The 26,387-nt window shown below is 44.8% G+C and overlaps 1 protein-coding gene across 1 annotated transcript in view; it reads right to left on the bottom strand.

The window, feature by feature from the left end:
• ERCC6L (ERCC excision repair 6 like, spindle assembly checkpoint helicase) overlaps window positions 1–26,008 on the bottom strand; it is a 41,561-nt gene extending 15,553 nt beyond the window's left edge. Inside the window, exon 1 of the mRNA XM_062183968.1 lies at window positions 25,845–26,008. Coding sequence (XP_062039952.1) covers window positions 25,845–25,912 — 68 coding nt within the window. The 5' untranslated portion in view covers window positions 25,913–26,008. The remainder of the gene's footprint in view (window positions 1–25,844) is intronic.
• Window positions 26,009–26,387: the final 379 nt, after the last annotated feature.

The following is a 26,387-nucleotide window of genomic DNA, read 5'->3' as shown; positions in this document are numbered from 1 at the left end:
TGGACTTCTAAATTCCTAATGATCAGAGAACAAATTCTGGAGTTTTCTCAATTGTGGTAAACTATGTATAACATAATTTGCCATGTTAACCACTTTTAAGCAGTGACATTAATTAATTCATAATATGCATCAATCACCATGATTTTTTTCCTCAACCCAAACAGAAACTCCACCCATTAAGCAATAACTCCCTATTTTCTCCCTTCCCCGAGTCCCTGGTACCCTCTAATCTATTTTTTTGTCTATATATATTTGCTTATTCTGGATATTTCATATAGGTAGAATCATCCATTACTTGTCCTTCTGTGTCTGCCAGTGGTTAACCAGGCAACCCTGGCTAGAAGATTAAGAGGCGGGAGGTATGAAATGTCTGTTATCTAATGTAAAAGAACTTAATATTGTTCCAGGAGGCTGTTTCATTTTTAGTTAGACTTTATCATTCCAAAGGGTCAGTCAAGGTGTTAGCCACCAAATGCTCCCCCAATACTGAAAGCAATTCTCTTGAAGAGCATTGGCTGGTATGATCCATCTGGATGCCAAAACACATCTTCTATGCCACGAGAAAAGATAATTCTGGTTTTGGCATAAGTACTAATTAGCTGTATTTTCTGGAGTAATTAGCCAGCAGGTTCAACTGTTTTTTGAGGGCATACTGATAGCACGTAGGAGGATGCTATCTTCCTGTTTATTCTGGCAGAAGGGTATTGCCCACTAAAATCAAAAGCAGCACTAAGTTTCAAGTCTAAATTACATATGAATGGGTTCTAGATCCCCACCTGCTTTTACGCACTTTGATATAGGACTTGCTCTTCTAGCCTGCTTCTATTCTTTTTGTAACATAGTATAAAGGTCCTAAAAGAGCATTAAGAAGCTTGGAGCTCTTGGGGCTGGCATGTGGTACAGCAGGTTAAGCCACCACCTGTGATGCTGGCATCCCATATTGGAGTGCCAGTTTGAATACCGACTGCTCCACTTCCAATCTAGATCCCTGCCAATGACACACATAATAAATACTACAGAAAGCCTTACATAGTGGTAAGCCCCAAACCAAACCTTGCATCGTAGGCTCCTATCTTAATACCCCTAGGACTACATGAAACTGAACATCTATTTTTTATACATTTATATATCTTATATTATACATCTATATATATCTTATATTTCACTCTAAAAGTTTTAAAGAATGTCATTTGCCCATCTAGTGCCAGGGGAATAAGATCCATTACCAGAAGAAGGCAGTTATGGAAGAAAAAAAAAAGCACAAAAAAAGTGGTAGGCATTATGGCACAGAAAGTTAAGCTGCTACTTGGGATGCCTACATCCTGTAATGGAATGCCTGCAATTGAGTCACCCCTCCACTTCTGATCCAGCTTCCTGCTAATGTGCACCTTGGGAGGCAGTAGATGATGGCCTGAGTACTTTGGTCCCTAGCATTCACACAGGAGACCTATATGGAGTTCCTGGCTTCAGCCTATCCCAGCCCTGGCTGTTGCAGACATTTGGGGAGGTACCCAGCAGATGGAAACTATCTATCTCTATCTCTATCTCTCTCTCTCCCCAACCTGTCTTTCAAATAAAGAAATCTTTAAACACACACACACACACACAAATAGCAACCACAATCCTCTACATTTAGCAAATGCCTGAAATGTGGGTGCTTTATGCTGTTCCAGGAAAGAAGAATAGATTCTCAATCCTATTCCATTGATCTACATCTATACATAGGAAAGTACCACACTGTGTTGAATATTGTAACTGCTCTAAGTTTTGAATTCAGAACTGTGAGTCCTCCAGCTTTGTTTTCTCAGGATTGTTTTGGCTATTCTAGATCCTCTGCATTTCTATATGGCTTTTATAGCATACTTGTCAATTTCTGCAAAACAGCCTGCTGAAATTTTGTTAGATAGGCACAGGGATCTGTAGAAGAGTTTGGGGGAGTGTTGCCATATTAAAGATATTATGTTTTTCAATCCATAAACACAGGATATCTTCCCATTTATTTATGCCTTATTGAATTTCTTTTGATGTTTTGTAGTTTTTAGTTTACAAGTTTTACATTTCCCTGGATAAACTCATTCCTAAGAATTTTATTCTATTTGGCATTATTGTAAACAGAATCATTTTAATTTTGTTCACTGAATACAGAAATACAGAAATGCAACTAAATTTTGAACATTGATCTTGTATACTACAACTTTGCTGAACTCATTTATTAGCTCTCATAGATTTTTGTGGATTAGTGTTAAGCTATTGCCTGCAGTGCTGGCATCCCATATGGGCGCCAGATTCATTAGTTTTCTATATAAAAAAAATCATGTCATCAAGATACTACAGGGGGGCCAGTGCTGTGGCACAGTGGGTAAAGCTACCACCTGCAGCACAGGCATCCCATATGGCCGCCGGTTTGGGTCCTGGCTGCTCCACTTCCAATTCTGCTCTCTGCTATGGCCTGGGAAAGCAGTAGAAGATGGCCCAGGTGCTTGGTCCCCTGCATCCTGGCTTTGGATTGGCTCAGCTCCAGCCGTTGTGACCATTTGGGGAGTGAACCAGTGGATGGAAGACCTCTCTCTCTCTCTGCCTCTGCCTCTCTGTAACTCTGCCTTTCAAATAATAAATAAATAAATCTTAAAAAACAGATGTGGGGGAGGTGTATGGGACATTGTGGTACAGCGGGTTAACCTGCCACCTCCAACACCGGCATCCCATATGAGTGCTGATTCAAGTCCTGGCTACCCCATTTCCAATCCAGCTCACTGCTAATGTGCTTGGGAAGGCAGCGGAGGATGGCCCAAGTACCTGGGTCCCTGCCACCTATATGGGAGATCAGAATGGAGCTGCTGGCTCCAGACCTGGCTGTTGCGGCCATTTATTATAAATAATAAATCTTCTGTTTATTTATTTATTTGAAAGGCAGATTTACAGAGAAGAAGAGACAGAGAGAAATCTTTCATCCACTCTTTTACTCACCAGATGGCTGCAATGGCCAGCACTAGGCCAGGAGCCAGGAACCAGGAGCTCCATCCAGGTCTCCCAAATGGGTGGCAAGGTCCAAACACTTGGACCATCTTCCCCTACTTTTCCCAGGCCATTAAGAGGGAGCTGGATCAGAAGTAGAGCAGCCAGGACATGAATGGCACCCATATAAGATGCCGGCATCAAGACAGTGGCTTTACCTGCTAGGCCACAAATGTCAGCCCCAATAAATAAATCTTAAAAAAAAACACTAAGAGACAACTTACAGATCATGATTCCTTTATGAATATTAATGCAAAAAATCCTCAACAAAATACTAGCAAACAGAATTCAGTTGCATATTAAAAAGATTATACACCATGACCATGTGGGATTTATTCCTGGAATGCAAGTATTATTCAACATATAAAAATCAACCTAAGTAATATATTACATTAACATAATAATGGGAAAAAACAGGATTATCTCGACTGAAGCAGAAAAAGAATTTGACAAAATCCAACACTTTTTCATGACAAAAACATTCAACTAGGAATAGAAAGAAACTACTTCAACATAATAAAATCCATACATGAAAAACAGCAAACATCATACTCAGTGTTCAAAGACTGAATGCTTTTCTCTAAGTTCAGGAATAAGAAAGGATGCCTGCTTTCACCACTTCTATTCACCATAGTTCTAGATAGAGTAATTAAGCAAGAAAATAAAGGTCCCCAAATTGGAAAGGAAGAAATAAAATAATTTTTTGGATATGATCTTTAATATAGAAAACCCTAAAGATTACACAAAAAAGTCAGAACTAATAAATGAGTTGAGCAAGTATCACAATACAAAGTCAACACCCAAACTAAGTTGCATTTCTATATATGAACACTGAATAATCTGAAAATGAAATTACAAAAACAATTTCATTTATGATAGCCTCAAAAAGAATAAAATACTTAGGATTAAACAACCAAACAGGTTGAAATATTTGTACAATAAAAAGTGTAAATGCTACTGAAAGAAATTAAAGAAGATATAAATAAATGGAAATATATCCCAAGTTCATTAATTACACAATATTTTAAGACGCCCATGCTATCTAGGAAGGAAATCTTGTCATACGCCACATCACAGATGAATCTTGAAGACATGATGCTACATGAAATACGCCAGTCATAAAAAGACAAATACTGTAGGAATCCACTTATGAGGTAGTTGGAGTAGTCAAATTCTTAGGTAAACAGACTTATGGTAGCCAGAGGCTAGGGACAGGAGAAATATGGAGGCATATTCAATGGCTACCGAGTTTCAGCTTTACAAGGGAATGAGTTATGGAAACAGATGGTAGTGCTACATGCACAACATTATGAATGTGTGAGGGGTATTCAAAATGTTCGTGGAAACTGTATTTATGAAAAGATTGCAGGGGCCGGCGCTGTGGCACAGCGGGTTAATGCCCTGGCCTCCCATATGGGCGCCGGTTCTAGTCCTGGCTACTCCACTTCCAATCCAGCTCTCTGCTATGGCTTGGGATAGCAGCAGAAGATGACCCAAGTCCTTGGGCCCCTGCGCCCACATGGGAGACCCGGAAGAAGCTCCTGGCTCCTGGCTTCAGATTGCTCAGTGTAGTTCCACCCATTGCCGCCAACTGGGGAGTGAACCAACGGATGGAAGACTCTCTGTCTCTCCTCTCTCTGTGTAACTCTGACTCTCAAGTAAAAAATAAATAAATCTTTAAAAAAAAAAAAGGAAAGATTGCATGGCTTTCAAATTTAATTAAATTTTCCACAAACATGTTGAAGCTCCAGCACTGAACTGATATTTAAAAATGGCTAAGATGGTAAATTTTAGGACCTGTATTTTAACACAATAAAAAAAAATTGGAGGAGGCACTGGTGTTGTAGTACAGGGGGAGTTAAGCCTATGCTTGCAATGACAGCATACCATATATCAGAATGTTGGTCCAAGACCCAACTATTCCATTTCCAATCCAGCATCCTGCTAAAAGATGGCCCAAGTAACCTGCCACCCATGTAGGAGACCCAGATGGAGTTCCTGGCTCCTGGCTTCAGCCTGGCCCAGACCTGGCTGTTGCAGACATTTAGGGAATGAACTAATACACAGAAGTGTCCTTCCTTTCTCTCTCTCTCTCTCTCTCTCTCTCTCTCACTTGGCCTTTCAAATAAATCAATGTTTTTTAAAAGTTGGAGGGTGGGATAATGTCACATGCAAATACAAACACTTTTACTTCTTTCCAATATGCATTCTTTTTTTTTTCTAATTGCTTTGGCTAGAACTTGGATTATATTGTGAATGGAAGTGGAAGTGGCAAGAACATACAGACATCCTTGTCTTAGTCATATATAAGGGTGGAAAGAAAGCCTTTAATCCTTTGCCATTAAAAACCACAGTGTGCTATCACCTCACATCTGTCAGACTGGCTATTATCAAAAAGGTTAAACAGGGCCAGCACTGTGGTACAGCAGGTTATGTCACCTCCCAGATGACAACATCCCATATCAGAGTACCAGTTTGAGTCCTGACTGCTCTGCTTCCAACCCAGCTCCCTGCTAGTAACCCTGGGAAAGCAGTGGAAGATGGCTCAAGTTACTCGGCCCCTGCTACCCACATGGGAGACCTGGATGGAGTTCCTGGCTCCTGGCTTCATTGCAGCCATTTAGGGAATAAATCAGCAGATGGAAGATCGCTCTCTCTCTCTCCCTCCCTCTCCCTCTCCCTCTCCCATCCCCCCTCCTCCCCCTTGCCCCCTCTAACTCTGCCTTTCAAACACATAAAATGAATCTTGGTAAGGGTATACCTTATACATTGTTGGTGGTATTGTAAATTAGTATAAATTAGTGTAAATTAGTATAGTTGTGGAAAACAGTATGCAGCTTCCTCAAAAAAAAAAAAAAGAAAAAAAACTAAAAATAGAATTACCATACAATCTAGCAATTCCATGTCTAGATACACATTCAAATGAGTCAAAATCAGTAGGTCTAAGAGACTTCTACATTCTGATATTCAATGCAGCATTATTTACAACAGCCAAGATATGGTGGCTGGCGCTGCAGCCTTGCGGTGCCAGCACCCCGGGTTCTAGTCCCGGTCGGGGCGCCAGATTGTCCCGGTTGCCCCTCTTCCAGGCCAGCTCTCTGCTGTGGCCCGGGAAGGCAGTGGAGGATGGCCCAAGTGCTTGGGCCCTGCACCCCACGGGAGACCAGGAGAAGCACCTGGCTCCTGCCTTTGGATCAGCGCGGTGCGCTGGCCGCAGCGCGCTGGCCGGGGCGGCCATTGGAGGGTGAACCAACAGCAAAAAGGAAGACCTTTCTCTCTGTCTCTCTCTCTCACTGTCCACTCTGCCTGTCAAAAAAAAAAAAAAAAAACAGCCAAGATATGGAAACTACTGAAGTGCCCATCAACAGAAGAATGGAGCTTTAAAATGTTTGAAGGCAGAGTTACAGAGAGGCAGAGGCAGAGGCAGAGAGAATGAGAATCTTCCATCTGCTGGTTCACTCCCCAAATGGCCACAATGGCTGGAGCTGGGCCAATCCGAAGCCAGGAGCCAGGAGCTTCTTCCAGGTCTCCCATGTGGGTGCATCGGCCCAAGGATTTGGACCATCCTCTGCTTTCCCAGGCCATAGCAGAGAGCTGGATCAGAGGTGGAACAACTGGGACTCAAACTGGCACCCATTTGGGATGCCAGTACTGGAGGTAGTGGCTTTACCCACTACTCCACAGCACCAGCCCCCTACTCAGCCTTTAAAAAGCAAAAAACTCTATCAGTTGCAACAACATGGATGGACCTAAGTGAAATATACTAAGTGAAATAAACCAGGCACTTACATGCACATATAGAATCTAAAAAAAAAAAAAAAATCAAGTTGGGTGGCAGTAGAGTCAAACAGTGTTTACCAGAGACTGGAGCTTATGAACAGGGTAAGAGGATATGTTGATCAAAGGGTAAATGTTTCAGTTTGACAGAAGGAATTTGTCATGGTGATCTATTGAACAGCACGATGACTATAATTAACAATAATATCTATTTCAAATGGCTAAAAAATGGATTTTAAGTGTTCTCACCACAGAGAAATGGTATTTGAGTAATGTACTGTTAATCAATCTGATTTGATCACTCTCTCTCTCTCTCTCTCTCTCTCTCTCTATATATATATATATATATATGTATTGAAACATCACATCGGGGCCGGTGCTATGGTGCAGTGGGTTAATGCCTTGGCCTGAAGCACTGGCATCCCATATGGGTGCCGGTTCTAGTCCCAGCTGCTCCTCTTCTGATCCAGCTATCTGCTGTGGCCTGGGAAAGCAATAAGAAGATGGCCCAAGTCCTTGGGCCCCTGTACCTGCGTGGGAGACCTGGAAGAAGCTCCTGGCTCCTGGCTTCGGATCAGCGCAGCTCTGAATGTTGTGGCCCATTGAGGAGTGAACCAGCAGATGGAAGACCTCTCTCTCCCTCCCCCCCCCACTCTGCCTTTCCTCTCTCTGTATAACTCTTTCAAATAAAAAAAGAAACATCACATTGTACCCCACAAACATGTACAGTACTTAGCTGTCAATTAAAAATAAAGTAGGGGGGCCAGCTCTGTGGCACAGCAGGTTAATGCCCTGACCTGAAGCACCGGCATCCCTTATGGGTGCTGGTTCTAGTCCTGGCTGCTCCTCTTCCAGTCCAGTTCTCTGCTAGGGCCTGGGAAAGCAGTTGAAGATTGCCCAAGTCCTTGGGCACCTGCACCCACGTGGGAGACCAGAAGAAGCTCCTGGCTCCTGGCTTCAGATCGGCACAGCTCTGGCTGTTGCGGCCATCTGGGGAGTGAACCAGTGGATGGAAGACCTCTCTCTGTCTCCACCTCTCTAACTCTCTTTCAATTAAATAAAATAAATCTTAAAAAAATAAGATAGGGGCCAGTGCTGTGGTGTAGTGAATAAAGCTGCCGCCTGCAGTGCAAGCATCCCATATGGTCACTGGCTCGAGTCCAGGCTGCTCTACTTCTGATCCAGCTCTCTGCTATGGCCTGGGAAAGCAGTAGAAGATGGCCAAAGACCATGGGCCCCTGCACCTACATGGGAGACCCAGAGGAAGCTCCTGGCTCCAGATCGGCACAGCTCTGGCCACTGTGGCCTTCTGGGGAGTGAACCAGCAGTTGGAAGACCTCCCTTTTCCCTTTTCCCTCTTCCCTCTCCCCTCTCCCCTCCCCCCCTTTCTCTCTCTCCCACCCTGTCTTAACTCTACCTCTCAAATAAATCTTTAAAAATAAAAAAGCTTACTAAAAATTGTAAAAATGCTCAGAATAGCCGGCACCGCGGCTCACTAGGCTAATCCTCCGCCTTGCGGCGCCGGCACACCGGGTTCTAGTCCCGGTCGGGGCACCGGATTCTGTCCCGGTTGCTCCTCTTCCAGGCCAGCTCTCTGCTGTGGCCAGGGAGTGCAGTGGAGGATGGCCCAAGTGCTTGGGCCCTGCACCCCACGGGAGACCAGGAGAAGCACCTGGCTCCTGCCATCGGATCAGCGCAGTGCGCCGGCCTCAGCGTGCCAACCGCGGCAGCCATTGGAGGGTGAACCAACAGCAAAAAGGAAGACCTTTCTCTCTGTCTCTCTCTCTCACTGTCCACTCTGCCTGTCAAAAAAAAATGCTCAGAATAAAGATGAGATTTAAAGCCAAGAGCCTGAATAAGATCAGCAAAAGAATTCTTAAAAGCTGTGGCATTTCAACATTAAGAATATTTACAGAATTTTACCTACTGAATACAGATGGAATGGTGAAATTAAAAAAATCAGCACTTTGTAATCCCTTGTGGAATACCTGATTTGTACAATGATTATTAATGGATGAAAGTTTAATGAGGAACTGGATATGCACAAGATGCTAATGTATCCCCAACATATCACTTCTTCATTGTAAGAAGAAGAATATAACTTTAGAAAGGAGGGATCAGACTGTGACCATTGAACCCATTGGTCAATCTTTTTTTTTTAAGATTTATTTATTTATTTGAAGGGTAGAGTTACAGAGAGGCAGAGGCAGAGACAGAGAAAGAAGTCTTCCATCCACTGGTTCTTCCCCAAGTGGTTGTAATGGCCAGAGCTGAGCCTACCTGAAGTCAGGAGCCAGGAGCTTCTTCCTGGCCTCCCACGTGGATGCAGGGACCCAAGCACCTGGGCCATCTTTTACTGCTTTCCCAGACCATAGCAGAGAGCTGTATCAGAAGTGGAGCAGCCAGGACTCGAACCGGTGCCCATATGGGATGCTGGCACTGCAGGCAGCAGCTTTACCCACTATGCCACAGTGCCAGCCCCCATTGGTCAATCTTACTAGAATTACTAATGTGGGAAAACCACATATTATATGCTTCTTGATATGATGCAACTTGAAGTATACAATATCACCCTTAAAGTACTGATGCAAAAAATACTGAACCATAATCTTACCTAATCTTTGGACTGAAATTACAGGAGATGGGAGAACAATACCACAAAGACAATAACAGGATAATTCAAACCATTGGCACAGAAAAGTAGGTGGGAGGAACAGTTCTAAATTAAAAGAGGCTTAAGAAACAGAACAACCAAATGTAGTGTGTGGACCTTGTTTGGATCTTGAACCCAAACAAACAGTTATAAAAAGACCAGTTGAAAAATATGGGGGGGGGGGGGAGCTGGCGCTGTGGCACAGCGGGTTAACACCCCGGCCTGAAGCAATGGCATCCCATATGAGCACTGGTTCAAGACCTGGCTGCTCCACTTCCAATCCAGTTCTCTGCTATGGCCTGGGAAAGCAGTAGAAATGGCCCAAGTCCTTGGGCCCCTGCTCCCTCATGAGAGACTCAGAAGAAGCTCCTGGCTCCTGGCTTCAGATCAGCACAGCTCCAGCCGTTGTGGCCAACTGGAGAGTGAACCAGCAGATGGAAGACCTCTCTCTCTCTCTCTCTCTCTCTCTCTGCCTCTCTGCCTCTCTCTGTAACTCTTTCAAGTAAATAAATAAAATCTTTAAGAAAAAATAAAAATATGAACATGGATTGTATATTAGATAATAACAAGAAGTTAGCTTTTATTTTTGTTAAGTGATATGGTGGTAGTTTTGTAGGAATACATTCTTTTTCAGAGATATATACTGAAGTATTTAAGGGAGAAATGCCATGATGTCTGGGGAGAATCTGAAAAGCAGCCTAGGGAGAGCACTGTGGCATAACAGATTAAGCTGCCACCTGAAACACCACATCCCATATGGGCACAGGTTCAAGTCCTGGCCTCTCCACTTCCAATCCAGCACACTGCTAATGTGCCTGGGAAAGCATCAGCAAATGGCCCAAGTGTTTGGGCACCTGCTACTGATGTGGGAGACCTGGAAGAAACTCCTGACTCCTGGGTTCAACCTGGCCCAGCCCTGGCCATTGCAACCATTTGGGCAATGAACGAGCAAATGTAAGATCTCTCCTCCCTCTCACCCTGTAGCTCTTTCAAAATAAATAAATATTTTTTAAAAACGAAAAGCAGCAGCAAGACAGGAAGAAAATCAGAACAGGGATCCTGGAAGCCAAATGAAGTGGTCAACTCTGTCACACATTGCTTGTCACACATTGCTGGTCAAGGGAGATGAGAATTAAGAATTGCCTGGTAGGAGTCACTGTGCACTTTCTCCCCATGTAGGACATCTGTCCTTAATGTGTTGTACTATGAGAATTAACAGTAAAACTAGTCTTCAAACAGTACTTTATACTTTGTGTGTCTGTGTGAGTGCAGTCTGTTGAAATCTTTGCTTAGTATATACTAAGTTGATCTTCTGTATATAAAGATAATTAAAAATGAATCTTAATGAAGAATGGGATGGGAGAGGGAGTAGGAGGTAGGACAATTTGGGGGTGGGAGGGTGGGTATGGGGGAAAGAACTGATATAATCCAGAAGTTGTATTTATGAAATTTATATTAAAAGCTCTCTATAAAAAAAAAAGAATGGCCTGCTAAAATTTAGTTACATGAAAGTCTTTGGTAACTTGCAGAAAAGGAGTCTGAATAGAGAGACAGGGTGAAAACTGGAATGAGTTCAAAAGAAGCTGGGAGGAAATAAATTAGAAATGATAAGTGTAGACAATGATGTCTGTACCTATAATGTTGATGTAAAGAAAAGAAATGGAACAATAACTGCAGTGGAAAGTAAGGCTAAGAAAGCAGGTTTATAAGTGATGAAAGAACTGCTGAGTTGAAGTCCCTATACCAATGAGTGACAAGTGATGAAATCTTTTGCATGAATGGAGAAGTTGTGCCTTGGCTAGAAGCCTAGAGATTTCATCCATATTAACAGAAGGCAAGAATACAGTGGGAATAGTGCTGGGAGGTAGGCTGATATAGGGAAAGCAGCTTGTTCTCTTGTGATCACTTCTATCACCCAATAAAACTGGAAGCATGGTCATAGGCTCAGAGAGTTCATGGAAAACATGTGTTATGAAAAACTATGCACTAGGGCTGGTGCTGTAGCACAGGTTAATCCTCCACCTGCAGCACCAGCATCTCAAATGGGCACCAGTTCGAGTCCTGGCTGCTTCATTTCGATCCAGCTCTCTGCTGTGGCCTGGGAAAGCAGTAGAAGATGGCTCAAGTCCTTGGGCCCCTGAACCCACGTGGGAGACCTGGAGGAAGCTCCTGGCTCCTGATTGGCGCAGCTCTGGCCACTGTGGCCAACTGAGGAGTGAACCAGCAGATGGAAGACCTTTCTGTCTCTCTTTCTCCCTCTCACTGTAACTCTACCTCTCAAATAAATAAATAAATCTTTTAAAAAAAAACTATGCATGATTTTCAGATTTTTCTGCATCAAAATAATCCTATCTTTTAAGTTGATTTTTCCATACATTTTTGAAGTATCCTTCTATAATGACATATGAAAGAGAAAAAAGTTAAAGTTGCATAAAAGGAAGTCTCCATAATTTTTGACTCTGGATTTCAAGTTATGTAAGAAGGGAAGTGAAGACCTGAGAGCAGTGAGCAACAGTGAATAGAAGACCAAATCGGGGTCAGTGCTGTAGCGCAGTAGGTTAATCCTCCGCCTGCGGTTCCTGCATCCCATATGGGCGCTGGTTCGTGTCCTGGCTGCTCCTCTTCCAGTCCAGCTCTCTGCTATGGCCTGGGAAAGCAGTAGAAGATGGCCCAAGTGCTTGGGCCCCTGCACCCACATGGGAGACCCGGAAGAAGCTCCTGGCTCCTGGCTTCAGATCGGCACAGCTCTGACTGTTGCAGCCAATTGAGGAATGAACCAGCAGACGGAAGACCTCTCTTTCCCTCCCATGGTCTATAATTCTGCTTCTCAAATAAATAAATAAATAAAAATTAAAAAATACCCAAGGTTTCTATTTTAAAAAAAGACCAAATCAATTATAGGTCCCAGTGATAGCAAAGGGTTGTTGGAAATGGTATACTAGAGGGAGTAACAAGAGGTTGGAGAGTAGAATACTTGAAATTAAGATAACGGAGATGTAATAAAAAAAAAAGTCTAATTCCATTATTGATATGTAACTGCTGACAGTTTTAAGTTCCACCCCTCCTTCTTCCCCTGCTACCCCACATCTAGAAAAGCTAAAAGGAAATCCTGATGCTTCCTCCTTTGGTACCAGAGGGAAGTTCAAACTATCAAGTCTCAAATGCCCTAAATAGCACTCTGAGCTCAGAACCAGACCTTAAGGCATTCAGATCTGGCTAAAAAGCCCATGAGAGCATTTCAGGCATGGAAAGCCAAGACACTGTGGCAAAAAATGATCTACACAAAGGATCTCTGTGAGCGAGATACCAGTGGAAAGAAGCGGCCATCAAAGAAGGATGTACTTTTATGTGAAGGGAGGAGAGAATTTCCACTTTGCTTTTGGCCCTGTCTAAATACTGACAGAGTTTGTGGACTCAAAAGGCTTCCATAGCCTTGGAGGCTCATGAAAAGAGCCTCAGGTGATCACTGACATCATAAATTTGAGTGTCAATTGTTAAATCAACAACAGGAGTCATTGTGCACTTGCTCCCCATGTAGGACCTCTGTCCTTAATGAGTTGTACTATGAAAATTAATGCTGGGGCCAGCGCCGTGGCTCACTTGGTTAATCCTCCATCTCTGGTGCCAGCATCCCATATGGGCACCGGGTTCTAGCCCTGGTTGCTCCTCTTCCAGTCCAGCTCTCTGCTGTGGCCCAAGAGGGCAGTGGAAGATGGCCCAAGTGCTTGGGCCCCTGCACCCACATGGGAGACCAGGAAAAAGCATCTGGCTCCTGGCTTTGGATTGGTGCAGTGCCAGCCGCAGCAGCCATTTGGGGGGGTGAACCAACGGAAGGAAGACCTTTCTCTCTGTCTCTCTCTCTTACTGTCTATAACTCTACCTGTCAAATAATAAATACATTAAAAAAATAAAATTAATGATAAAACGTCTTCAAACAGTACTTATACTCTGTGTGTCTGTGTGGGTGTAAACTGCTGAAATCTTTACTTAGTAATGAGTTGATCTTCTATATGTAAAGATAATTAAAAAGGAATCTTAATGAAGAATGGGATGGGAGAGGGAGTAGGAGATGGGACAATTTGGGGGTAGAAGGGCAGGTATGGGGGGGAAGAACCACTAATTCCAAAAACTATACCTATGAAATTTACATTTATTAAATAAAAGCTTTCTAAAATAAAAAAGCAAAACGAAACACACACATAAAAAAAAAAAACCTATCAAGTCTCAGCCCACACAGCCACCCCTGGCTACATCAAAAATTCCAAGCTTAAGTCTTTTCCCTGCTCTCCCAAGCCATTTCATACTAACTTCAGTAGTCTGCCCTGTTTTTCCCAGAAAGCCTCATTATATGTCTAGTAAAACTTGTCATACCCTCTTGGGGTGTGTGTATATGCACGCACGCACACATGCAATCAGCAGTCTTGACAGCTGAACCAAATTTGGCAAGGGGGGAGATCGAGGGGAATCTCTTTTGGTCCGTTTTCTGTCACTATAACAAAATGCCTGGGGCCAGCGCTAGTATAGCTGGTTACGCCGCCCCCTGCAGCACCAGCATACCATATGAGCACCAGTTTGATTCCTGCCACTCTACTTCCAATCCAGCTCCCTGCTAATGCACCTGAGAAAGCAGCAGAAGATGGCCCAAGTACCTGGGCCTCTGCAATGTGGGAGACCCAGAAGAAGCTCCTGGCATTGGCTTGGCCCAGCCCTGGCTGTTGAGGCCATTTGAGGAATGAACCAGTGCATGGAAGATACATCTCTTTCTCTCCCCCTCTCTCTCTATAATTCTGCCTTTCAAATAAATAAATCTTTTTTTAAAAAAATTAATTTAAAAAATCAAAATACCTGGGGCTGAGTAATTTATAAAAGAAGTTTATTCTGACTCCCGGTTCTGGAAGTCCAAGAGCATGGCACTGGCATCTGCCTGGCTTCTGGTGAGAGTCACATTGCTACTCCATGCATGGCAGAAAAGTGGAAGGGGAAGCAGGGGTATGCAGAAGAGAGGTAGGGGCCAAAAGGAGCATGCCTGCTCTCTCTTCATAAGGGCAGACCCCCATAACCCCAGTCATCTCTCAACATGGTCATACTGGCAATTAAATCTCAACATAGGAGCTAGAATTGTGACATAGCAGGTAAGGCCACCGCCTGCAGTGCCAGCATCACATGTGGGCACTGGTTCAAGTCCTGGCTGCTCCACTTCCGATCCAGTTCTCTGTTATAACCTGGGAAGGCAGTGGAAGATGGCCCAAGTCCTTGGGCCCCCGCACCTGCGTGGGAGACCAGACGCTCCTGGCTCCAGATCAGTGCAGCTCCACCTGTAGTGGCCAATTGAGGAGTTAATCAGCAGATGGAAGACCTCTCTCTCTGCCTCTCCTTCTCTGTGCAACTCTGCCTTTCAAATAAATAAATAAATATTTTTTAAAAACTCAACATAGGCCGGCGCCGTGGCTTAACAGGCTAATCCTCCGCCTTGCGGCGCCGGCACACCGGGTTCTAGTCCCTGTCGGGGCGCCGGATTCTATCCCGGTTGCCCCTCTTCCAGGCCAGCTCTCTGCTATGGCCCGGGAAGGCAGTGGAGGATGGCCCAAGTGCTTGGGCCCTGCACCCACATGGGAGACCAGGAGAAGCACCTGGCTCCTGCCTTCGGATCAGCGAGATGCGCCGGCCGCAGCAGCCATTGGAGGGTGAACCAACGGCAAAGGAAGACCTTTCTCTCTCTCTCTCTCACTATCCACTCTGCCTGTCAAAAAAAAAAAAAAAAAACTCAACATAAATTTTGGTGGGGACAAACTGTATTCAACCCACAGTGTGTTTACCTATCTGCAAAGGCATAAACACAGGAGAGGCTGTAATTGGTAATAACAAAGTATATGGTATAACAATAATGCTAAGTGGACATAAGAGAAAAGAAATGATAAGTTTTGAAAAGGTGATCAAGAACCTGATAGAGGGCCAGCTCTGTGGTGCAGTGGGTTACAGTCCTGGCCTGCAGTAGCCAGCAGCCCATGTGGGCACTAGTTCAAGTCCCGGTTGCTCCACTTTTTTTAAAAAAAAGATTTTATTTATTTATTTGAGAGGTAGATTTACAAAGAGAGAGACAGATGGCCACAATGGCCAGAGCTGAGCCAATCTGAAGCCAGGAGCCAGAAGTTTCTGTACCCACGTACCCACGTGGGTACAGGGGCCCAAGGACTTGGACCATCTTCTACTGCTTTCCCAGGCCATAGCAGAGAGCTGGATCAGCAGAGCAGCAGCCGGGAATAGAACTGGTGCCCATATGGGATTCCAGCACCACAGGCAGAGGCTTAGCCCACTATGCCACAGTGCTGGCCCTGCTCCACTTCTGATCCAGCTCGCTGCTAATGTGCCTGGGAAAGCAGCGGAGGATGGCCCAAATCCTTAGGCCCCTGCACCCATGCGGGGGACCCAGAAGAAGCTCCTGGCTCCTGGCTTCAGCCTGGCCTAGCCCTGGTTGTTGCAGCCATTTGGAGAATAAACCAGCAGATGGAAGACCTCTCTCTGTCTCCACCTCTCTCTGTAATGCTGCCTTTCAAAATAAATATAATAAATCTTTAAAAAGAAAAAGAAAATGAGATTGAGAATTAAAAAAAAGAACCTGAAAGAATAAGGTATTGGAAAGACAATCTGCATAAATACTAAAATTAATAAGAATTTTAACAAGGATTTATTATACACTATATACTACTTCTTTAAGAACGGCATGGCATGCCAATGAATGGGTATATCAGATTTTACTTAACAATTTCTGTCAGTAAGTACATATTTGTTTCCTTATAAAAAGTTGCTATCACTAGCAATATTACATATTATGCATATGTACACACACACACACACACTCACACACCGCTTTGTAAACCCTGTAAAGTGTATCTATAGAAACTACTAGAATTCCTAGCTTCAAAAAATAAACCTATACTTGTATGCCCTTTTTTTTAAAGATTTTTATTTATTTATTTGACAGGTAGAATTACAGACAGTGAGAGAGAGACAGAGAGAAAGGTCTTCCTTCCGTTGGTTCGCTCCACAAATGGCCGCAACGGCAGGAGCTGTGCTGATCCAAAGCCAGGAGCCAGGTGCTTCTTCCCAGTCTCCCATGCGGGTGCAGGGCCCAAGCACTTGGGCCATCCTCCACTGCTATCCCAGGCCATAGCAGAGAGCTGGTATATGTCCTAACTTTTTAATTGACTCATACAGCTCATCAAATGCTGACCCAAGACAATATGGGTAAATGACTATTCACACACCACTGATTGGATTAAAAACTGGTGGCTTTCTTGCATGGAAATTTTAAATGCACATTCGGTAAGACCCATCAATCCCACGTCTAAGATTTAAAGTGTATAATAATTCACACAACAGCCACAAGCGTACTTCAAACAGTTCATGGAAAATGGGATTTACAGTTTATTTTTATGTAAAAACTTTTTGAAGGGCTGGTGTTGTGGCACAGTAGGTTAAACCTCCACCTGCGACTAGACCATCATATATAGGCACCAGTTCAAGGCCTGGCTGCTCCACTTCCAATCCAGCTCCTTCCTCATGCACCTGGGAAAACTGCTGAAGATGGCCCAAGTCCTCGGGTCCCTGTACCCACATGGAAGAACCAGAAGAAGCTCAGGGTTTCTGGCCAAGCCCTGGACATTGCAATCACTTGAGGAGTGAACCAGCAGATGGAAGACCTCAGTCTCTCCCTCTCCTTCTCTCTCTCTCTCTGTAACTCTGCCTTTCAAATAAAATAAATAATTCTTAAAAAAATTCTGAGGGGAGGGGCCGGTGCTGTGGCACAGCAGGTTAAAGCCCTGGTCTGAAGTGCCAGCACCCCATATGGGCACTGGTTCTAGTCCCTGCTGCTCTCTCTTCCAATCCAGCTCTCTGCTATGGCCTGGGATAGCAACAGAAGATAGTACAAGTCCTTGGGCCCCTATACCCGTGTGGGAGACCTGGAAGAAGCTCCTGGCTTCAGATCAGCACAGTTCCAGCTGTTCTGGCCATCTGGGGAGTGAACCAGCGGATGGAAGACCTCTCTGTCTCTACCTCTCTCTGTAACTCTGTCTTTCAAATAAATAAAATAAATCTTTAAAAAAATTTGAGGGGCCAGCACTGTGGCAGAGTAGGTTAAAGCCCCAGCCTGTAGTGCTGGCATCCCATATGGGCACTGGTTCAAGTCTCGGCTGCTCCACTTCTGATCCAGCTCCCAGCTAATGTGCCTGAGAAAGCAGCAGAGGATGGCCCAAGTGCCTGCACCCTTCTACCCACATGGGAGACCCGGAAGAAGCTCCTGGCTTCGGCCTGGCCCAGCCCTGGTTGTTGCAGCCATTTGGAGAGTAAACCAACCAATGGAAGATCTCTCTCTTTCTGTCTCTACCTCTCTCTGTAACTCTGCCTTTCAAATAAAATAAATCTTTTAAAAATTTTTTGAAATTCAATTTTTCTCATAATGCACAGTTCCAAGAAGTAGCCTCATATTCATTACAAAAGTATAATGACAAAAAAGCTGGAATAGCTTAAAGAATATATAAAGAAATCTTACAACAAGACAAATAACTCGATTTAAAAATAGGCAAACGATCTGAACACATTTCTGCAAAGATAAGATATAAATGGCCACTAAGCATATGAATAGATGCTCAACACCAACAGAAAGGAAATACAAATCAAAACCACAATGAAATACATCACATAATCAAAGAGACAGATGGTAACAAGTGTTGGTAATAATGTAGAGAAACTGGGGTACAGCTGCTTTAGAAAACAGTCTATGGGGGAGGAAGCCACAACAAAGCAAAAGTTGCACTTTGTAAATTCACATTTATTAAATAAAAAAAAGAAAACAGTCTAGCAGTTCCTCAAAATGTGAAATACAGAGTTATTTTATGACCCTTCAATTCTACTCTTAGGTACATACCCAAGAGAAATGAAAACACATGTCTACAAAAACTTGTATATGAATGTTCATAACAGCATTATTCATAATAGCCAAAAAGTAGAGACACCCTGAAATGTCCTCCATCTGATGAATGCATAAGCAAAATGTGATTTACCCATAACAGAATATTATTTGCCAATTTAAAAATGAAGTAATAATATAACCTGAATGTGGATGAACACTGAAATCATTATGCTAAGTGAAAGAAGTCAGTCACAAAGAACCATATATTACAGGATGCCATTTACAAGAAATGTGCAGACAATCAATAGATAGAAAATAGATTAGTGCTCGCCTAGAGCTGGAAGCAGGAAAAGAATAAGGACAATGGCCAAGAGATATGGGGTCTCTTTTAGGGGAAATAAGAATGTGCTAAATTGACTGTGGTGATGAATATACAAACTTGGTGAATAAACTAAAAGCCACCGAATTGTACATTTTAAATAGGTAACTTGTATAGTACGTGAACTATATCTCAATAAAGTTAAGAAACAGTTAGCAAAGGAGAAAGCCGCCCAACAGAGAGGAGGACAAATAAAAAGAAAGGTGACAGGGAAGGTGGTCAGTACAGAGAACGGGGTGGCAATGAAAGGGTGGGCAGCAGAGTGAACAAGTGGGCAAAAGTAAATCAGATGGCAAGAGAAAGACACAAGAGTGGGTGGCAGACACGGTGAGCAAGAGGACACAGCATTGAAGAGGTGGCGCACAACAAGAAAACAGTTAATGGGTGACAGCAAGAACAACAGTATGCAAGCAGGGGGGTGACAGAGACACAGGAAACGACAGAGAGAGAAGGCGGGAAACAGAGACAGGGTAGGTGACACTGCCAGTTATTTATTTGCCTCCTAGTACTGAATTCACCCCTCAATATCTGCTTTGTGATAAGGGACAGAATTCTTTAAGCTACTATGTCCTTTACAGCAAGCACGATGTTAAGTTTTCTCAGTAGAGGGCGCTGGAGGGACATTACAGGAGGAAGGGGATCTTCTGAAGATTCCAGCAGCTGCCTTAGCCACACCAATATGCAGTCCCTCAGTGAACTTAAAGCCTCTGTCCCAGAGTGCTCAGTGCCTCAATGACCTTAGCACCTCTGCCAGGCCTGGAAATAACCTCCTCCTCCTTCTTTTTTTTTTTTTGACAGGCAGAGTTAGACAGTGAGAGAGAGACAGAGAAAAGGTCTTCCTTTTTCGTTGGTTCACCCCCCAAATGGCTGCTATGGCCGGCATGCTGCGCTGATCCAAAGCCAGGAGTCAGGTGCTTCCTCCTGGTCTCCCATGCAGGTGCAGGGCCTGAGCACTTGGGCCATCCTCCACTGCCTTCCCGGTCCATAGCAGAGAGATGGACTGGAAGAGGAGCAACCGGGACAGAATCCGGCGCCCAAACCAGGACTAGAACCCAGGGTGCCGGCGCCACAGGCAGAGGATTAGCCAGATTAGCCAAATGAGCCACGGCGCCGGCCTAGAAATAACCTTCTCACAACACTTTCTACATGGAAAGCAGCCCCTCATGTTCCCCTGCATGCATGAACTTCGACTCCCTCTGCAGGACCCTGCAGCTCTCCTGTAAGCCCATGCCACTTGTTGCTGAAGGCTTGCTCTCCCAGCCTGCACTCCAGAGACTTGCTGCCTGCTGGCCTTGGGCTGCACACCAGTCCCAGCCTGGGCAAACCAGCAAACCTCTGCTCTCCAGTGGACTGACATACAACTTCTCTAAGGAGGTCTGAAATGCAGCCTTATGGAGAAAGGCTCGTGCCAAATTTCCCTTCCTTGGGTACTCTCCATTAGCTCCGGGATACCATGGGGACTTTCCTGTTTTCTTATCCATCAGTTTAATAATTCTTTATATTAAAATTATCCATTTCAATACACTATGGTTTCTAGTTCCTGATTGGTCCCAGAATTACACAGTGACAGAAAGACAGTAGGTGACAGACTGAGAGAATAGGTAACAAGGAAAGTGTGAACAACAGAAAAAGAATAGCTGGGGCTGGCGCTGTGGCCTAGCAAGTAAAACCGCCACCTGCGGTGCTGGCATCCAATATGGATGGCAGTTTGAGTCCTAGCTGCTCCATTTCCAATGCAGCTCTCTGCTGTGGCCTGGGAAAGCAGTAGAAGATGGCCCAAGTCCTCGGGCCCTTGCACCCGTGTGGGAGATCCAGAAGAAGCTCCTGGCTCCTGGCTTCGGATTGGCACAGCTCCGGCCATTGCGGCCATCTGGGGAGTGAACCAGCAGGTGCAAGACCTCTCTTTGTCTCTGTCTCTCTTTGTGTAACTCTGACTTTCAAATAAATCAATAAATCTTGAAAAAAAAAAGAAAGAGAATAGCTGGTAAAGAGACAGATGTACAGAGTGACAGAAACGGGGAAGGGGTGATAAAGGGACACAGAGAGAAACAGAGAGTTGGAAAGACAGAACATGAGTGCCAGAGTGGGAGTGTGAGCAAGAGTGAGAGGGTGGGCTTCAGAGAGAATGTGTGCCAGGGAAAAAGAGTAGGCAACAAGGCAGGGACAGAGAGCAGGAGGAACAGGCAGGGGCTACAGGCAGCCTAAGTGGGCCTCTGAGCAGCGTGGGCAAAAGTGCAGAGTTGCTGTATATGACAGGAGGTGAAAGTAAGAGAAAAAGGAAATGTGTGCAGGGGCGGGTGTTTGATGAAGCTGCTCCAGTTGCAGCTCGGGACGCCTGCATCCTCTATCAGAGTGCTCTGCGTGAATCCTAGCTACAGTGCTTCGGATGCAGCTTCCTGCTAATGCACATCCTGCAGGGCAGTGGGTGATGGCTCTAGTCCTCGGGCCCCTGCCACCCACACTGGAGACCCAGATGGAGTTCTGGGCTCCTGGCCTCAGCCTGGCCCAGCCCTGGCCGTTGTAGGCATCTGAGGAGTAAACCAGAGGACTGGAGATCTGTTTCTCTGCCTTTCAAATAAAATAAAAATAATTTTTTTAATTTTATATTCATAGAAAGAAAATGTGTGCAGAGTGTGTGACAGCAAGTTTCAGAGTTCTGTTTCAGTGCTTACACAGCAAAGACACAGACAGGGAAGGAGACTGACAGAGGGGAGAAAAGGAAGGAGAGAGAGACAGAGATTGTGTGAGTAGGACTGTGCCAAAGGGCAGAATTACGAGCAATATTAAAGGGGATATTTCGTGTGCGCGGGGAAATATGGAGGGATCTGTAAGGGCAGGAGAGACTGACAAAGACTTGGAGGCACAGAAGAGGAACTGTGAGAGTGGAGGGGTCATGAGAGATATGGGAACTGAGAGAGAAAAGGAAGGATTGTGAGAAAAGAAGGCAATTGCTGGGGGGAGTGGAGTTGCAGGGACAGGACTATTTGAAAAATGTCAGGAGAGAACCTGTGGGGGAGTGAGTGAGAGGCACTGTACTGGGGAACCCACTTGTATGCTCCGGGAATGAGAGGCAGGGACTGAAGGTCCTGAAGCTCATTACCACCATTTTCCAGATGAGGAAACTGAGGCTCAGATAAGTCAACTGACTTGCTTGAGGTCACTGAGCTAATAAGTGGCAGAGCTGTGATTTGAACCCAAAATGATCCAACTCTAACATCAGTACTCTACCACACCACACAGCCTTCCCTAAAGAAGTCAAGTGACTGGTCCAAATATGTATTTTTACTCCTCTGCACAGAGTTCTTTTAACGGCCTTTAAAATCATTATTTTGGGAGTCAGCACTATGGCAGGATACATCACAGCCTGCAACACACTGAATCCCATATAGGAGTGCTTGTTTGAGTCCTGGCAGCTGTGAGCTTCCAACCCAGCTTCCTGCCAATCCATTTGGGATGGCACTGAAGATGACCAGATTTCTTGGGCCTCTGCCACCCACATGGGAGACACAGATGGAGTCGCTGGCTCCTAGCTTTGGTCTGGCCCAGACCTGGCTGTTGCAGCCATGTAGGTAAGTCATTCAGCAGATGGAAGATCTCTCTCTCTCTCTCTCTCCCTTTCAAATAAATACGTTCTTAAAAAAGTACACTTTGGGGGGCTGGCGCTGTGGCATAGTGGGTAAAGCCACCGCCTGCAGTGCTGGCATCCCATATGGGCACCAGTTCGTTTCCTGGGCTGCTCCTCTTTTGATCCAGCTCTCTGCTATGGCCTGGAAAAGCAGTGGAAGATGGGCCAAGTCCTTGGGCCCTTGCACCTGCGTGGGAGACCAGGAAGAAGTTCCTGGCTCCTGGCTTCAGATCAGCCCAGCTCCAGCTGTTATGGCCATATGGGGAGTGAACCAATGGATGGAAGACCTCTCTCTCTGTCTCTACCTCTCTCTGTAACTCTCTCAAATAAATTAATAGAACTTTCTATTAAAAAATACACTTTTAAAGATTAATTTATTTATTGGAAAGGCGAAGTTGCAGAGGCAGAGAAAGAGAAATCTTCCATCTGCTGGTTCACTCCCCAGATGGCTGCAATGGCCGGAGCTGTGCCAATCCAAAGCCAGGAGCCACGAGCTTCTTCCTGGTCTCCCACGTGGTACAGGGGCCCAAGGGCTTGGGCCATCTTTTACTGCTTTCCCAGGCCATAGCAGAGAGCTGGATCGGAAGTGGAGCAGCCAGGACTCGAACCGGTGCCCATATGGGATACCAGCACTGCAGGCGGTGGCTTTACCCACTATGCCACAGCGCTGGTCCCCCCAAAAATTACATTTTTGAAAAGGGAGATGGAATTATCCTTCTACCCAACTTATTTATTTGGACTTCATTAAAATTTAAAACCTTTGCATGTGTAAGGACATAATCAACACAGTGAAAAGGAGAGCTACAGAACTGGAAAAAAATATCTGCAAGTCATATATCTGATAAGGGGTAATATCCAGAATGCATGAAAAATTCCTACAAGTCAACAACAATAAAACAACCCAAGTAAAAAGTGTGCAAAGAAGTTAAAGAGACATTTCTCCAAAGAAGACATCCAAGCGGCCAATAAGCCATGAAAAGATGTTCCACATCACTAAGCATTAGGGAGATGCAAATCAAAACCACAAGATACCACTTCATTCCCATTAGGATAGCGACTATTTAAAAAACAGATAGGGCCCGGCCAGCGCCGTGGCTCAACAGGCTAATCCTCCGCCTAGCGGCGCTAGCACACCAGGTTCTAGTCCCGGTCGGGGCGCCGGATTCTGTCCCGGTTGCCCCTCTTCCAGGCCAGCTCTCTGCTGTGGCCCGGGAGTGCAGTGGAGGATGGCCCAAGTGCTTGGGCCCTGCACCCACATGGGAGACCAGGAGAAGCACCTGGCTCCTGCCTTCAGATCAGCGGCAGCCATTGGAGGGTGAACCAACGGCAAAAAAAAGGAAGACCTTTCTCTCTGTCTCTCTCTCTCTCTCACTGTCCACTCTGCCTGTCAAAAATTAAAAAAAAAAAAAGATGACTTTAAAAAAAAAAAAAAACAGATAGGGCCAAGCGTTTGGCCTAGCAATTAAGACCCTAGTTGGAAGGTAAGCATCCCATAAGGATATGCCTGTGTTCAAGACCAGCTATGCTCATGATTTCAACTTCCTGCTAATGAACACCCTGGGAGGCAGCAGGTGATGGCAAGTCCTTGGGTCCCTGCCACTCATGTGGGAGACCCATATTGAGTTCCAGGCTCCTAACTTAAGGAGCTGTTGCAAGCATATAGAGAATGAACCAGCAGATGGCAGCTCTCTCTGTCTCTCCCCCCTTCTCTTTCAGATAAAAATAAAAATGTAAAAGAGAATTACTGTATGTTCCAAGAATTCCACTTCTTCATATACATCCAAAAAAAACTGAAAGCACAATCTCAAAAAAATTATTCACAAGGGCAATTCAAGAAGTTTGTGGAAAAACTGAATTAAAAGATAAGCTCATTTTAGTGCAAAAAAATTTTGGAATCATATAAAGGTGATCTTCAGTCGGAGTTTGTGAACTTACGAGGCTTCCATAGCCTTGGAGGCTCATGACAAGAGCCTCAGGTGATTACTGACATCATAAACAAGAGTGTCAATTGTTAAATCAACAACAGAAGTCACTGTGCTCTTACTCCCCACGTGGGATCTCTGTCCTTAATGTGTTGTACTATGTGAATTAACAGTATAACTAGTACTCAAACAGTACTTTATACTTTGTGTGTCTGTGTGGGTGCAGTCTGTTGAAATCTTTCCTTAGTATATACTAAGTTGGTCTTCTGTATATAAAGATAATTGAAAATGAATCTTAATGAAGAATGGGATGGGAGAGGGAGTAGGAGACGGGATGGTTTGTGGGTGGGAGGGTGGTTATGGGGGGAAAAACTGCTATAATCCAAAAGTTGTACTTTAGAAATTTATATTTATTAAATAAAAGTTTTCTAAAAAATAAAATCAACATATCCTAATGACTGAAAAAAAGGTGATCTTCAAAAAGTTCATAAAGCATGTTTATTATGAAATAACTATGTGTGGATTTCAAAAACTTCTGCAGCAAAATAAACTCATCTTTTGGTTCTATTTTCCGTGAACTTTTTGGAGTTTCCTCATACGTGCCCATGTTCATAGCAGCAGTATTCACAACTGCCAAGAGATGGAGGCAACCCAAGTAAGCTTAACAGACATACAAAGTGTGGTATATACTCAGTCTTAAAAGTGAAATCCTGTTACATGATACAACAAGAACCCTATGCTAAGTGAAATAAGCCAAGCACAGAAACAAATCCTGCAATGGTTCCACTTATATAATGAATATAACATGGTCAAATGCATACAAACAGAACAATGGTGGTTGTCAAGGGCTGGGGAAGGAGGAAGTAGAGTTATTTAATGGGTACAGTTGCTCTTTTGCAAAATTAAAGTTCTGGAGATGGGTGGTGGCAATGATTGTACAATAATGTAAATGTAACACCAATGGTGTTAAATATAATACCAATGAAATCGTGAAGATGGTAAAGTTTGTTATGTGTAGTTTAGCACAATTTTAAAAACTTTTAAATGCTCATCCCCACATCACGATGCCCCTCCCCTTAGCCATCTTGTGAATACTTAATCATTTTTCAACATATCGCTCAAATATTTCCTCCTCTAACCCTTGTAGTCGGTAACCTCTTTTATTACAACACTGCGCTCCGCACTTCACACGTCTTACAGCACTTACTGAACATTATAGCAATTATTGATTTGCCAGTCCGTTTCCACTACAAGATTATGAGCAATCTGGGGGCAAGGCCGGTGTTTTCCTAGGCCTGGGGCTTGGTAGTCTGGAAAGATTCTAGCTCTGAAAGGGCTCGGACTGGAGGATTAGTTGACCAGAAGAGGGGGCCCTGAGGGTTCTCCAAGCTTTAGAAGTCTGACCCATGTCCAGAGCTGATTCTCAGGCCCGCGCTAATCACAAGGCTCCGCCTTAGCAGTTTGGGCCCCCAAGAGGGTCCAAGAGCCACTCCGCTCCCCCCCGCCACCGGCACTCCGAGACAGGGCCTGCGAGCTAGGTCCGCCTGGCAGTCCAAACATACCTCAAGTAACGAGCAGCCTGCTCTGGGCTCAAGGCTTCGGCTTCCGCAAATCCACGGGACGGCTCCATGACCGAGTTGAGTTTCTCGTATCTCGGCGGGAGCTTGAATTTCGCTCGCTCCCGCCCCGCGCATGCTCTGTGCGCATACCAATGAGGCACGGCCAACTGTCGGTCTCGCGGCCAGCCAGTCCGTGGCCCCACGTTCCGGCCCCACGGCCTGAGTCCCGCCCACAAAGGTCTTGCGCCTGCGCCTACGCTCGCTGGAGCTAGGAGGTAATCGCTGCGTTTGCGGCGCGGGTTAGATTACGTCATCCTGTCGCCTTTCCAACTCGGTCCAAGTTGTGTTTCAGTGAATTCGTGTGTAATATCCTTATGAGTAGAGAGACTGCCTGATACGGTGTCAGTGTAGTGGCCCCTGGAGACCTCCACCTCCTGCGCACCCCAAACCTGCATCTCCAGACACCCTCCTTTTCCTGCTCGCCGATGCCTGACACAGAGTCTGCTTGGAATTAAACACCCTGGGAGGCGTAGTTCCCATGACTTA

This window comes from Lepus europaeus, chromosome X (genome assembly GCF_033115175.1).
Source record: "Lepus europaeus isolate LE1 chromosome X, mLepTim1.pri, whole genome shotgun sequence".
NCBI classification, from domain to species: domain Eukaryota; kingdom Metazoa; phylum Chordata; class Mammalia; order Lagomorpha; family Leporidae; genus Lepus; species Lepus europaeus.
Note: the sequence above shows the minus strand (reverse complement) of the source record. Positions and strands in the feature narration are given on the sequence as shown.